Source organism: Conger conger, chromosome 12 (assembly GCF_963514075.1).
Source record: "Conger conger chromosome 12, fConCon1.1, whole genome shotgun sequence".
NCBI classification, from domain to species: domain Eukaryota; kingdom Metazoa; phylum Chordata; class Actinopteri; order Anguilliformes; family Congridae; genus Conger; species Conger conger.
Window position 1 is genome coordinate 24,008,854 of NC_083771.1, and position 17,045 is coordinate 24,025,898.

General features: G+C 42.1%; 1 protein-coding gene across 2 annotated transcripts in view; it reads left to right on the forward strand.

The window, feature by feature from the left end:
* LOC133141765 (BDNF/NT-3 growth factors receptor-like) overlaps nt 1–17,045 on the forward strand; it is a 72,358-nt gene that overhangs the window by 20,574 nt on the left and 34,739 nt on the right. For both annotated transcript variants that reach the window (XM_061262475.1, XM_061262476.1), the window contains 2 exons: nt 490–589; nt 3,096–3,284. In XM_061262475.1, the coding sequence (XP_061118459.1) occupies nt 490–589; nt 3,096–3,284 (289 nt within the window). The remainder of the gene's footprint in view (nt 1–489; nt 590–3,095; nt 3,285–17,045) is intronic.

The following is a 17,045-nucleotide window of genomic DNA, read 5'->3' on the forward strand; positions in this document are numbered from 1 at the left end:
TTCTACTAACCAAACTCATCCTGAAGAATCACCTATACATCACGTTTTCAATCCATTTAATGACTGTAAGAGTTGATGCAACACCAACATTTTACTTCGCTTCTTCAGTACAATTTGGTCAATTTGAGCTTCAGTAATACCCGTGTTTAGAAGGTCTGGAGTCCATTCACCTGCCTGTGAATTTGCGTTCCATTAGAGTACATTATATTTAAAGTTTTAATATTTAACACAACAAAAACCAGTGCATGCCCAAAGAGGCACCTCATACTGTTCTATCATGCACACTCCATGCCAGTTACCATGGAGCATGTATGCTAGAATAAGCAGACATTAAAACTTTAGTAACACTCTCTGATTCAAATACATTATAATGCTATCAAATACTATTGAAATAATTTTGTGTGATAATTTTTAATTAGCAATAGCAGGAAAATTCTGGTTTGTGAAGGATTCATACAATATTTGATTATTTTGATAATATTTTGACAGGCATATGTGGTCGTTGGGATAGCTGCAGTGGCTTTCGCAGGATTTGTGCTGATGATGGTCATTCTCAAATTTGAGAAAATTTCCAAGTTTTGTCTGAAAGGTAAGAGCATTATTCATTTAGCACATACTGTACATTTGTTTCTGTAAGTGAACTGCATTTCAGGTCTTTCTTTACTATGTGTTATTTGTGAAAATCTCCGCTGTGAAAAACAATATGTTGATTACTACATACTATTATTTGATCTTGGGGAAGACTGCACTTTAAGAATGGGACAATGTATAATTCTACTGTATGTTCTTCACATCAACGTGTGATTCAATCACACAGGGAGCAAACTTGTATAATTCGAGGTTGAACCCTTAACACCCTGCACTCAAATCCATTTATTAGATCCAATCCACTGTACCCTCAAATTCAATTTTGTAATATTTAATACTTAGAGCACTATATCCTCACCTACTCTTGCAGTTATTGCTGCGCTGTTGGTCTGTGGAATGTAATGATGCCTGCTCTGAGAACGTCATGTCAGAGATGTGTGTGTGTGTGTGTGTGTGTGCATGTGTGTCTGTGCCTGTGTGTCTGTGTCTGTGTATGTGTATGTGTCTGTGTGTGTGTATGTGTGTGTGTCTGTGCCTCTGTGTCTGTCTGTGTATGTGTGGGTATGTGTGTGTGTGTGTCTATGTCTGTGTCTTTATGTGTGTGTGTGTGTGTCTGTGTGTGTGTGTGTGTGTGTGTGTGTGTGTGTGTCTGTGTGTCTGTGTGTGTCTGTGTGCCTGTCTGTGTCTGTGTGTGTGTATGTGTGTGTGTGTGTGTGTGTGTGTGTGTGTGTGTATGTGTGTGTGTGTGTGTGTGTAGTTGTGAGTGTGTCTGTATGCAGCTGGGTCTGGGAGTTATATGAGGGGTGCAGTTTCCCGCATTTCTCTGTCGAGGAGGGAAACTGTATCCTTAATGCTGCAGCAGCACATTATGGAGAGGATCACGTTTCACCCTGTCTCTGACCTCTCTTTATTCTCATTTAACCACAGTTCATATTCACCACAGAGCAAGACTGCAAAACTAAAATACAGTGGTGTGAAAAAGTGTTTGCCCCCTTCCTGATTTCTTTTTTTTTTGCATGTTTGTCACACTTAAATGTTTCAGATCATCAAACAAATTTAAATATTAATCAAAGACAACACAAGTAAACACAAAATGCAGTTTTTAAATGAAGGTTTTTATTATTAAGGGAGAAAAAAAAATCCAAACCTACATGGCCCTGTGTGAAAAAGTGATTGCCCCCTAAACCTAATAACTGGTTGGGCCACCCTTGGCAGCAACAACTGCAATCAAGCGTTTGCGATAACTTGCAATGAGTCTCTTACAGCCCTGTGGAGGAATTTTGGCCCACTCATCTTTGCAGAGTTGTTGTAATTCAGCCACAGGGTTTTCGAGCATGAACCGCCTTTTTAAGGTCATGCCACAGCATCTCAATAGGATTCAGGTCAGGACTTTGACTAGGCCACTCCAAAGTCTTCATTTTGTTTTTCTTCAGCCATTCAGAGGTGGACTTGCTGGTGTGTTTTGGATCATTGTCCTGCTGCAGAACCCAAGATCGTTTCAGCTTGAGGTCACAAACAGATGGCCGGACATTCTCTTTCAGGATTTTTTGGTAGACAGCAGAATTCATGGTTCCATTTATCACAGCAAGTCTTCCAGGTCCTGAAGCAGCAAAACAGCCCCAGACCATCACACTACCACCACCATATTTTACTGCTGGTATGATGTTCTTTTTCTGAAATGCGGTGTCATTTTTACGCCAGATGTAATGGGACACACACCTTCCAAAAAGTTCAACTTTTGTCTCGTCAGACCACAGAGTATTTTCCCAAAAGTCTTGGGGATCATCAAGATGTTTTCTGGCAAAATTGAGACAAGCCTTAATGTTCTTTTTGCTCAGCAGTGGTTTTCGTCTTGGAACTCTGCCATGCAGGCCATTTTTGCCCAGTCTCTTTCTTATGGTGGAGTCATGAACACTGACCTTAACTGAGGCAAGCGAGGCCTGCAGTTCTTTGGATGTTGTTGTGGGGTCTTTTGTGACCTCTTGGATGAGTTGTCGCTGCGCTCTTGGGGTCATTTTGGTCGGCTGGCCACTCCTGAGAAGGTTCAACACTGTTCCATGTGTTTTGTTTTAGGTGCTAAACGCCCTGTCTCTCTGTGTTGTGTTTTAGGTGCTAAACACCCTGTCTCTCTGTGTTGTGTTTTAGGTGCTAAACTCCCTGTCTCTCTGTGTTTTGTTTTAGGTGCTAAACTCCCTGTCTCTCTGTGTTGTGTTTTAGGTGCTAAACGCCCTGGCTCTCTGTGTTGTGTTTTAGGGTGCTAAATGCTCTGTCTCTCTGTGTTGTGTTTTAGGTGCTAAAATCCCTGGCTCTCTGTGTTCTGTTTTAGGGTGCTAAACTTCCTGTCTCTCTGTGTTGTGTTTTAGGTGCTAAACATCCTGTCTCTCTGTGTTGTGTTTTAGGTGCTAAACTCCCTGTCTCTCTGCGTTGTGTTTAGGGTGCTAAACTCCCTGTCTCTCTGTGTTGTGTTTTAAGTGCTAAACTCCCTGTCTCTCTGTGTTGTGTTTTAGGGTGCTCCTCTGGCCTAAGCAACGATGATGAATCTGCAAGCCCCCTACATCACGTTTCCAATGGCAACAACACCCCATCATCCTCGGAGATGGGTGCTGATGCAGTCATGATCGGAATGACGAAGATTCCAGTGATCGAGAACCCACAGTACTTCCGCAGTACCGGGGCCATGCTCAAAACACAGACATGTGAGTGACTCTTACAACTCAAAACCCTTCACCCCCAACCAGGGGCCCCACTCTTACAACTCAAACCCCTTCACCTCCAACCAGGGGCCCCACTCTCACAGCTCAAACCCCTACACTGCCAACCAGGGGCCCCACTCTTACAGCTCAAACCCCTAGCTAAGGCCTGTGCACACAAAAAAACAATAACAATAGCCATAACTTAAAATATATTCTTCTAAACATCGTTCTGAAGTCATGTCGATGGTCACACCAAAGCTATAACAACAACAACAGTGATGAAAGATATCATTGGGAGCACCATGAATGATAGAAACACTGACAGCCACATTTATAGGGAGTCAAGTTCAAAATGGCTATTTACAGAATGTTATCACATTGTTAGCGTTTTGGTGTGCATGGGCCTTTAAACACAGCTACACAGTGAACTACTCACTGAGTTAAAGACAGCTACTCTCTGAACTACACACTGAGTTAAACACAGTGACACACTGAACTATGCACTGAGTTAAACACAGTGACACACTGAACTACGCACTGAGTTAAACACAGTGACACACTGAACTACACACTGAGTTAAACACAGTGACACACTGAACTACACACTGAGTTAAACACAGTGACACACTGAACTATGCACTGAGCTAAACAGTGACACACTGAACTACGCACAGAGTTAAACACAGTGACACACTGAACTACACACTGAGTTAAACACAGTGACACACTGAACTATGCACTGAGCTAAAAAGTGACACACTGAACTACGCACTGAGTTAAACACAGTGACACACTGAACTACGCACTGAGCTAAACAGTGACACACTGAACTACGCACTGAGTTAAACACAGTGACAGACTGAAATATGCACTGAGTTAAACACAGTGACAGACTGAAATATGCACTGAGTTAAACAGTGACACATTGAACTACGCACTCAGTTAAACAAAGTGACACTGAACTATGCACTGAGTTAAACACAGTGACACACTGAACTATGCACTGAGCTAAACAGTGACACACTGAACTACGCACTGAGTTAAATACAGTGACACACTGAACTACGCACTGAGTTAAACACAGTGACAGACTGAAATATGCACTGAGTTAAACACAGTGACAGACTGAAATATGCACTGAGTTAAACAGTGACACATTGAACTACGCACTCAGTTAAACAAAGTGACACTGAACTATGCACTGAGTTAAACACAGTGACAGACTGAACTACGCACTGAGTTAAACACAGTGACACACTGAACTATGCACTGAGCTAAACAGTGACACACTGAACTATGCACTGAGTTAAACAGCGACACACTGAACTATGCACTGAGTTAAACAGTGACACACTGAACTACGCACTGAGTTAAACAGTGACATACTGAACTACGCACTGAGTTAAACAGTGACACACTGAACTACGGCCTGAGTTAAACACAGAGACACACTGAACTACGCACTGAGTTAAACAGTGACACACTGAACTATGGCCTGAGTTAAACACAGAGACACACTGAACTATGCACTAAGTTAAACAGTGACATACTGAACTACACACTGAGTTAAACACAGTGACACACTGAACTATGCACTGAGCTAAACAGTGACACACTGAACTACGCACTGAGTTAAACAGTGACATACTGAACTACGCACTGAGTTAAACACAGTGACAGACTGAACTAAGCACTGAGCTAAACAGTGACACACTGAACTACGCACTGAGTTAAACACAGTGACAGACTGAACTACGCACTGAGGTAAACACAGTGACAGACTGAACTATGCACTGAGTTAAACAGCGACACACTGAACTATGCACTGAGTTAAACAGCGACACACTGAACTATGCACTGAGTTAAACAGCGACACACTGAACTATGCACTGAATTAAAAGGTGACACACTGAACTATGGCCTGAGTTAAACACAGAGACACACTGAACTACGCACTGAGTTAAACAGTGACATACTGAACTACGCACTGAGTTAAACACAGTGACACACTGAACGATGCACTGAGCAAAACAGTGACACACTGAACTATGCACTGAGTTAAACACAGTGACAGACTGAACTACGCACTGAGTTAAACACAGTGACAGACTGAACTATGCACTGAGTTAAATACAGTGACAGACTGAACTACGCACTGAGTTAAACACAGTGACACACTGAAATATGCACTGAGTTAAACAGTGACACACTGAACTATGTACTGAGTTAAACAGCGACACACTGAACTATGCACTGAGTTAAACAGTGACACACTGAACTACGCACTGAGTTAAACAGTGACACACTGAACTATGGCCTGATTTAAACACAGAGACACACTGAACTACACACTGAGTTAAACAGTGACATACTGAACTACGCACTGAGTTAAACACAGTGACACACTGAACTATGCACTGAGCTAAACAGTGACACACTGAACTACGCACTGAGTTAAACACAGTGACACACTGAACTACGCACTGAGTTAAACACAGTGACACACTGAACTATGCACTGAGTTAAACACAGTGACACACTGAACTATGCACTGAGCTAAACAGTGACACACTGAACTACGCACTGACTTAAATACAGTGACACACTGAACTACACACTGAGTTAAACACAGTGACACACTGAACTATGCACTGAGCTAAACAGTGACACACTGAACTACGCACTGAGTTAAACACAGTGACACACTGAACTATGCACTGAGCTAAACAGTGACACACTGAACTACGCATTGAGTTAAACACAGTGACAGACTGAAATATGCACTGAGTTAAACACAGTGACAGACTGAAATATGCATTGAGTTAAACAGTGACACACTGAACTATGCACTGAGTTAAACAGCGACACACTGAACTATGCACTGAGGTAAACAGTGACGAATTGAACTACGCACTCAGTTAAACAAAGTGACACTGAACTATGCACTGAGTTAAACACAGTGACAGACTGAACTACGCACTGAGTTAAACACAGTGACACACTGAAATATGCACTGAGTTAAACAGTGACACACTGAACTATGCACTGAGTTAAACAGCGACACACTGAACTGTGCACTGAGTTAAACAGTGACACACTGAACTACGCACTGAATTAAACACAGAGAGACACTGAACTACGCACTGAGTTAAACAGTGACATACTGAACTACGCACTGAGTTAAACACAGTGACACACTGAACTATGCACTGAGCTAAACAGTGACACACTGAACTACGCACTGAGTTAAACACAGTGACACACTGAACTATGCACTGAGTTAAACAGCGACACACTGAACTATGCACTGAGGTAAACAGTGACACACTGAAATACGGCCTGAGTCAAACACAGAGACACACTGAACTACGCACTGAGTTAAACAGTGACATACTGAACTACACACAGAGTTAAACACAGTGACACACTGAACTACGGACTGAGTTAAACACAGTGACAGACTGAACTATGCACTGAGTTAAACAGTGACACACTGAACTATGGCCTGAGTTAAACACAGAGACACACTGAACTACGCACTGAGTTAAACAGTGACATACTGAACTACGCACTGAGTTAAACACAGTGACACACTGAACTACGCACTGAGTTAAACACAGTGACAGACTGAACTATGCACTGAGTTAAACACAGTGAAAGACTGAACTACGCACTGAGTTAAACACAATGACACACTGAAATATGCACTGAGTTAAACAGTGACACACTGAACTATGCACTGAGTTAAACAGCGACACACTGAACTGTGCACTGAGTTAAACAGTGACACACTGAACTACGCACTGAGTTAAACACAGAGAGACACTGAACTACGCACTGAGTTAAACAGTGACATACTGAACTACGCACTGAGTTAAACACAGTGACACACTGAACTATGCACTGAGCTAAACAGGGACACACTGAACTACGCACTGAGTTAAACACAGTGACACACTGAACTATGCACTGAGCAAAACAGTGACACACTGAACTATGCACTGAGTTAAACACAGTGACAGACTGAACTACGCACTGAGTTAAACACAGTGACAGACTGAACTACGCACTGAGTTAAACAGTGACACACTGAACTATGCACTGAGTTAAACAGCGACACACTGAACTATGTACTGAGTTAAACAGCGACACACTGAACTATGCACTGAGTTAAACAGTGACACACTGAACTACGCACTGAGTTAAACAGTGATACACTGAACTATGGCCTGATTTAAACACAGAGACACACTGAACTACACACTGAGTTAAACAGTGACATACTGAACTACGCACTGAGTTAAACACAGTGACACACTGAACTATGCACTGAGCTAAACAGTGACACACTGAACTACGCACTGAGTTAAACACAGTGACACACTGAACTACGCACTGAGTTAAACACAGTGACACACTGAACTATGCACTGAGTTAAACACAGTGACACACTGAACTATGCACTGAGTTAAACACAGTGACACACTGAACTACGCACTGAGTTAAACACAGTGATACACTGAACTACACACTGAGTTAAACACAGTGACACACTGAACTATGCACTGAGCTAAACAGTGACACACTGAACTACGCACTGAGTTAAATACAGTGACACACTGAACTACACACTGAGTTAAACACAGTGACACACTGAACTATGCACTGAGCTAAACAGTGACACACTGAACTACGCACTGAGTTAAACACAGTGACACACTGAACTATGCACTGAGCTAAACAGTGACACACTGAACTACGCACTGAGTTAAACACAGTGACAGACTGAAATATGCACTGAGTTAAACACAGTGACAGACTGAAATTTGCATTGAGTTAAACAGTGACACACTGAACTATGCACTGAGTTAAACAGCGACACACTGAACTATGCACTGAGGTAAACAGTGACACATTGATCTACGCACTCAGTTAAACAAAGTGACACTGAACTATGCACTGAGTTAAACAGTGACACACTGAACTATGCACTGAGTTAAACAGCGACACACTGAACTGTGCACTGAGTTAAACAGTGACACACTGAACTACGCACTGAATTAAACACAGAGAGACACTGAACTACGCACTGAGTTAAACAGTGACATACTGAACTACGCACTGAGTTAAACACAGTGACACACTGAACTATGCACTGAGCTAAACAGTGACACACTGAACTACGCACTGAGTTAAACACAGTGACACACTGAACTATGCACTGAGTTAAACAGCGACACACTGAACTATGCACTGAGGTAAACAGTGACACACTGAAATACGGCCTGAGTCAAACACAGAGACACACTGAACTACGCACTGAGTTAAACAGTGACATACTGAACTACACACAGAGTTAAACACAGTGACACACTGAACTACGGACTGAGTTAAACACAGTGACAGACTGAACTATGCACTGAGTTAAACAGTGACACACTGAACTATGGCCTGAGTTAAACACAGAGACACACTGAACTACGCACTGAGTTAAACAGTGACATACTGAACTACGCACTGAGTTAAACACAGTGACACACTGAACTACGCACTGAGTTAAACACAGTGACAGACTGAACTATGCACTGAGTTAAACACAGTGAAAGACTGAACTACGCACTGAGTTAAACACAATGACACACTGAAATATGCACTGAGTTAAACAGCGACACACTGAACTATGCACTGAGTTAAACAGCGACACACTGAACTATGCACTGAGTTAAACAGCGACACACTGAACTATGCACTGAATTAAACAGTGACACACTGAACTATGGCCTGACTTAAACACAGAGACAAACTGAACTACGCACTGAGTTAAACAGTTACATACTGAACTACGCACTGAGTTAAACACAGTGACACACTGAACGATGCACTGAGCAAAACAGTGACACACTGAACTATGCACTGAGTTAAACACAGTGACAGACTGAACTACGCACTGAGTTAAACACAGTGACAGACTGAACTATGCACTGAGTTAAACACAGTGACAGACTGAACTACGCACTGAGTTAAACACAGTGACACACTGAAATATGCACTGAGTTAAACAGTGACACACTGAACTATGTACTGAGTTAAACAGCGACACACTGAACTATGCACTGAGTTAAACAGTGACACACTGAACTACGCACTGAGTTAAACAGTGACACACTGAACAATGGCCTGATTTAAACACAGAGACACACTGAACTACACACTGAGTTAAACAGTGACATACTGAACTACGCACTGAGTTAAACACAGTGACACACTGAACTATGCACTGAGCTAAACAGTGACACACTGAACTACGCACTGAGTTAAACACAGTGACACACTGAACTACGCACTGAGTTAAACACAGTGACACACTGAACTATGCACTGAGTTAAACACAGTGACACACTGAACTATGCAGTGAGTTAAACACAGTGACACACTGAACTACGCACTGAGTTAAACACAGTGACACACTGAACTACGCACTGAGTTAAACACAGTGATACACTGAACTACACACTGAGTTAAACACAGGGACACACTGAACTATGCACTGAGCTAAACAGTGACACACTGAACTACGCACTGAGTTAAACACAGTGACACACTGAACTATGCACTGAGCTAAACAGTGACACACTGAACTACGCACTGAGTTAAACACAGTGACAGACTGAACTACGCACTGAGTTAAACACAGTGACACACTGAAATATGCACTGAGTTAAACAGTGACACACTGAACTATGCACTGAGTTAAACAGCGACACACTGAACTATGCACTGAGTTAAACAGTGACACATTGAACTACGCACTCAGTTGAACAAAGTGACACTGAACTATGCACTGAGTTAAACACAGTGACAGACTGAACTACGCACTCAGTTAAACACAGTGACACACTGAAATATGAACTGAGTTAAACAGTGACACACTGAACTATGCACTGAGTTAAACAGCGACACACTGAACTATGCACTGAGTTAAACAGTGACACATTGAACTACGCACTCAGTTAAACAAAGTGACACTGAACTATGCACTGAGTTAAACACAGTGACAGACTAAACTACGCACTGAGTTAAACACAGTGACACACTGAAATATGCACTGAGTTAAACAGTGACACACTGAACTATGCACTGAGTTAAACAGCGACACACTGAACTGTGCACTGAGTTAAACAGTGACACACTGAACTACGCACTGAGTTAAACACAGAGAGACACTGAACTACGCACTGAGTTAAACAGTGACATACTGAACTACGCACTGAGTTAAACACAGTGACACACTGAACTATGCACTGAGCTAAACAGTGACACACTGAACTACGCACTGAGTTAAACACAGTGACACACTGAACTATGCACTGAGCAAAACAGTGACACACTGAACTATGCACTGAGTTAAACACAGTGACAGACTGAACTACGCACTGAGTTAAACACAGTGACAGACTGAACTATGCACTGAGTTAAACACAGTGACAGACTGAACTACGCACTGAGTTAAACACAGTGACACACTGAAATATGCACTGAGTTAAACAGTGACACACTGAACTATGTACTGAGTTAAACAGCGACACACTGAACTATGCACTGAGTTAAACAGTGACACACTGAACTACGCACTGAGTTAAACAGTGACACACTGAACAATGGCCTGATTTAAACACAGAGACACACTGAACTACACACTGAGTTAAACAGTGACATACTGAACTACGCACTGAGTTAAACACAGTGACACACTGAACTATGCACTGAGCTAAACAGTGACACACTGAACTACGCACTGAGTTAAACACAGTGACACACTGAACTATGCACTGAGTTAAACAGCGACACACTGAACTATGCACTGAGGTAAACAGTGACACACTGAAATACGGCCTGAGTCAAACACAGAGACACACTGAACTACGCACTGAGTTAAACAGTGACATACTGAACTACACACAGAGTTAAACACAGTGACACACTGAACTACGGACTGAGGTAAACACAGTGACAGACTGAACTATGCACTGAGTTAAACAGTGACACACTGAACTATGGCCTGAGTTAAACACAGAGACACACTGAACTACGCACTGAGTTAAACAGTGACATACTGAACTACGCACTGAGTTAAACACAGTGACACACTGAACTACGCACTGAGTTAAACACAGTGACAGACTGAACTATGCACTGAGTTAAACACAGTGAAAGACTGAACTACGCACTGAGTTAAACACAATGACACACTGAAATATGCACTGAGTTAAACAGCGACACACTGAACTATGCACTGAGTTAAACAGCGACACACTGAACTATGCACTGAGTTAAACAGCGACACACTGAACTATGCACTGAGTTAAACAGCGACACACTGAACTATGCACTGAATTAAACAGTGACACACTGAACTATGGCCTGACTTAAACACAGAGACAAACTGAACTACGCACTGAGTTAAACAGTTACATACTGAACTACGCACTGAGTTAAACACAGTGACACACTGAACGATGCACTGAGCAAAACAGTGACACACTGAACTATGCACTGAGTTAAACACAGTGACAGACTGAACTACGCACTGAGTTAAACACAGTGACAGACTGAACTATGCACTGAGTTAAACACAGTGACAGACTGAACTACGCACTGAGTTAAACACAGTGACACACTGAAATATGCACTGAGTTAAACAGTGACACACTGAACTATGTACTGAGTTAAACAGCGACACACTGAACTATGCACTGAGTTAAACAGTGACACACTGAACTACGCACTGAGTTAAACAGTGACACACTGAACAATGGCCTGATTTAAACACAGAGACACACTGAACTACACACTGAGTTAAACAGTGACATACTGAACTACGCACTGAGTTAAACACAGTGACACACTGAACTATGCACTGAGCTAAACAGTGACACACTGAACTACGCACTGAGTTAAACACAGTGACACACTGAACTACGCACTGAGTTAAACACAGTGACACACTGAACTATGCACTGAGTTAAACACAGTGACACACTGAACTATGCAGTGAGTTAAACACAGTGACACACTGAACTACGCACTGAGTTAAACACAGTGACACACTGAACTACGCACTGAGTTAAACACAGTGATACACTGAACTACACACTGAGTTAAACACAGGGACACACTGAACTATGCACTGAGCTAAACAGTGACACACTGAACTACGCACTGAGTTAAACACAGTGACACACTGAACTATGCACTGAGCTAAACAGTGACACACTGAACTACGCACTGAGTTAAACACAGTGACAGACTGAACTACGCACTGAGTTAAACACAGTGACACACTGAAATATGCACTGAGTTAAACAGTGACACACTGAACTATGCACTGAGTTAAACAGCGACACACTGAACTATGCACTGAGTTAAACAGTGACACATTGAACTACGCACTCAGTTGAACAAAGTGACACTGAACTATGCACTGAGTTAAACACAGTGACAGACTGAACTACGCACTGAGTTAAACACAGTGACACACTGAAATATGAACTGAGTTAAACAGTGACACACTGAACTATGCACTGAGTTAAACAGCGACACACTGAACTATGCACTGAGTTAAACAGTGACACATTGAACTACGCACTCAGTTAAACAAAGTGACACTGAACTATGCACTGAGTTAAACACAGTGACAGACTAAACTACGCACTGAGTTAAACACAGTGACACACTGAAATATGCACTGAGTTAAACAGTGACACACTGAACTATGCACTGAGTTAAACAGCGACACACTGAACTGTGCACTGAGTTAAACAGTGACACACTGAACTACGCACTGAGTTAAACACAGAGAGACACTGAACTACGCACTGAGTTAAACAGTGACATACTGAACTACGCACTGAGTTAAACACAGTGACACACTGAACTATGCACTGAGCTAAACAGTGACACACTGAACTACGCACTGAGTTAAACACAGTGACACACTGAACTATGCACTGAGCAAAACAGTGACACACTGAACTATGCACTGAGTTAAACACAGTGACAGACTGAACTACGCACTGAGTTAAACACAGTGACAGACTGAACTATGCACTGAGTTAAACACAGTGACAGACTGAACTACGCACTGAGTTAAACACAGTGACACACTGAAATATGCACTGAGTTAAACAGTGACAGACTGAACTATGTACTGAGTTAAACAGCGACACACTGAACTATGCACTGAGTTAAACAGTGACACACTGAACTACGCACTGAGTTAAACACAGTGACACACTGAACTATGCACTGAGTTAAACACAGTGACACACTGAACTATGCAGTGAGTTAAACACAGTGACACACTGAACTACGCACTGAGTTAAACACAGTGACACACTGAACTACGCACTGAGTTAAACACAGTGATACACTGAACTACACACTGAGTTAAACACAGGGACACACTGAACTATGCACTGAGCTAAACAGTGACACACTGAACTACGCACTGAGTTAAACACAATGACACACTGAACTATGCACTGAGCTAAACAGTGACACACTGAACTACGCACTGAGTTAAACACAGTGACAGACTGAACTACGCACTGAGTTAAACACAGTGACACACTGAAATATGCACTGAGTTAAACAGTGACACACTGAACTATGCACTGAGTTAAACAGCGACACACTGAACTATGCACTGAGTTAAACAGTGACACATTGAACTACGCACTCAGTTGAACAAAGTGACACTGAACTATGCACTGAGTTAAACACAGTGACAGACTGAACTACGCACTGAGTTAAACACAGTGACACACTGAAATATGAACTGAGTTAAACAGTGACACACTGAACTATGCACTGAGTTAAACAGCGACACACTGAACTATGCACTGAGTTAAACAGTGACACATTGAACTACGCACTCAGTTAAACAAAGTGACACTGAACTATGCACTGAGTTAAACACAGTGACAGACTAAACTACGCACTGAGTTAAACACAGTGACACACTGAAATATGCACTGAGTTAAACAGTGACACACTGAACTATGCACTGAGTTAAACAGCGACACACTGAACTGTGCACTGAGTTAAACAGTGACACACTGAACTACGCACTGAGTTAAACACAGAGAGACACTGAACTACGCACTGAGTTAAACAGTGACATACTGAACTACGCACTGAGTTAAACACAGTGACACACTGAACTATGCACTGAGCTAAACAGTGACACACTGAACTACGCACTGAGTTAAACACAGTGACACACTGAACTATGCACTGAGCAAAACAGTGACACACTGAACTATGCACTGAGTTAAACACAGTGACAGACTGAACTACGCACTGAGTTAAACACAGTGACAGACTGAACTATGCACTGAGTTAAACACAGTGACAGACTGAACTACGCACTGAGTTAAACACAGTGACACACTGAAATATGCACTGAGTTAAACAGTGACAGACTGAACTATGTACTGAGTTAAACAGCGACACACTGAACTATGCACTGAGTTAAACAGTGACACACTGAACTACGCACTGAGTTAAACACAGTGACACACTGAACTATGCACTGAGTTAAACACAGTGACACACTGAACTATGCAGTGAGTTAAACACAGTGACACACTGAACTACGCACTGAGTTAAACACAGTGACACACTGAACTACGCACTGAGTTAAACACAGTGATACACTGAACTACACACTGAGTTAAACACAGGGACACACTGAACTATGCACTGAGCTAAACAGTGACACACTGAACTACGCACTGAGTTAAACACAATGACACACTGAACTATGCACTGAGCTAAACAGTGACACACTGAACTACGCACTGAGTTAAACACAGTGACAGACTGAACTACGCACTGAGTTAAACACAGTGACACACTGAAATATGCACTGAGTTAAACAGTGACACACTGAACTATGCACTGAGTTAAACAGCGACACACTGAACTATGCACTGAGTTAAACAGTGACACATTGAACTACGCACTCAGTTGAACAAAGTGACACTGAACTATGCACTGAGTTAAACACAGTGACAGACTGAACTACGCACTGAGTTAAACACAGTGACACACTGAAATATGAACTGAGTTAAACAGTGACACACTGAACTATGCACTGAGTTAAACAGCGACACACTGAACTATGCACTGAGTTAAACAGTGACACATTGAACTACGCACTCAGTTAAACAAAGTGACACTGAACTATGCACTGAGTTAAACACAGTGACAGACTAAACTACGCACTGAGTTAAACACAGTGACACACTGAACTATGCACTGAGTTAAACAGCGACACACTGAACTATGCACTGAGTTAAACAGTGACACATTGAACTACGCACTCAGTTAAACAAAGTGACACTGAACTATGCACTGAGTTAAACACAGTGACAGACTAAACTACGCACTGAGTTAAACACAGTGACACACTGAAATATGCACTGAGTTAAACAGTGACACACTGAACTATGCACTGAGTTAAACAGCGACACACTGAACTGTGCACTGAGTTAAACAGTGACACACTGAACTACGCACTGAGTTAAACACAGAGAGACACTGAACTACGCACTGAGTTAAACAGTGACATACTGAACTACGCACTGAGTTAAACACAGTGACACACTGAACTATGCACTGAGCTAAACAGTGACACACTGAACTACGCACTGAGTTAAACACAGTGACACACTGAACTATGCACTGAGCAAAACAGTGACACACTGAACTATGCACTGAGTTAAACACAGTGACAGACTGAACTACGCACTGAGTTAAACACAGTGACAGACTGAACTATGCACTGAGTTAAACACAGTGACAGACTGAACTACGCACTGAGTTAAACACAGTGACACACTGAAATATGCACTGAGTTAAACAGTGACAGACTGAACTATGTACTGAGTTAAACAGCGACACACTGAACTATGCACTGAGTTAAACAGTGACACACTGAACTACGCACTGAGTTAAACACAGTGACACACTGAACTATGCACTGAGTTAAACACAGTGACACACTGAACTATGCAGTGAGTTAAACACAGTGACACACTGAACTACGCACTGAGTTAAACACAGTGACACACTGAACTACGCACTGAGTTAAACACAGTGATACACTGAACTACACACTGAGTTAAACACAGGGACACACTGAACTATGCACTGAGCTAAACAGTGACACACTGAACTACGCACTGAGTTAAACACAGTGACACACTGAACTATGCACTGAGCTAAACAGTGACACACTGAACTACGCACTGAGTTAAACACAGTGACAGACTGAACTACGCACTGAGTTAAACACAGTGACACACTGAAATATGCACTGAGTTAAACAGTGACACACTGAACTATGCACTGAGTTAAACAGCGACACACTGAACTATGCACTGAGTTAAACAGTGACACATTGAACTACGCACTCAGTTGAACAAAGTGACACGGAACTATGCACTGAGTTAAACACAGTGACAGACTGAACTACGCACTGAGTTAAACACAGTGACACACTGAAATATGAACTGAGTTAAACAGTGACACACTGAACTATGCACTGAGTTAAACAGCGACACACTGAACTATGCACTGAGTTAAACAGTGACACATTGAACTACGCACTCAGTTAAACAAAGTGACACTGAACTATGCACTGAGTTAAACACAGTGACAGACTAAACTACGCACTGAGTTAAACACAGTGACACACTG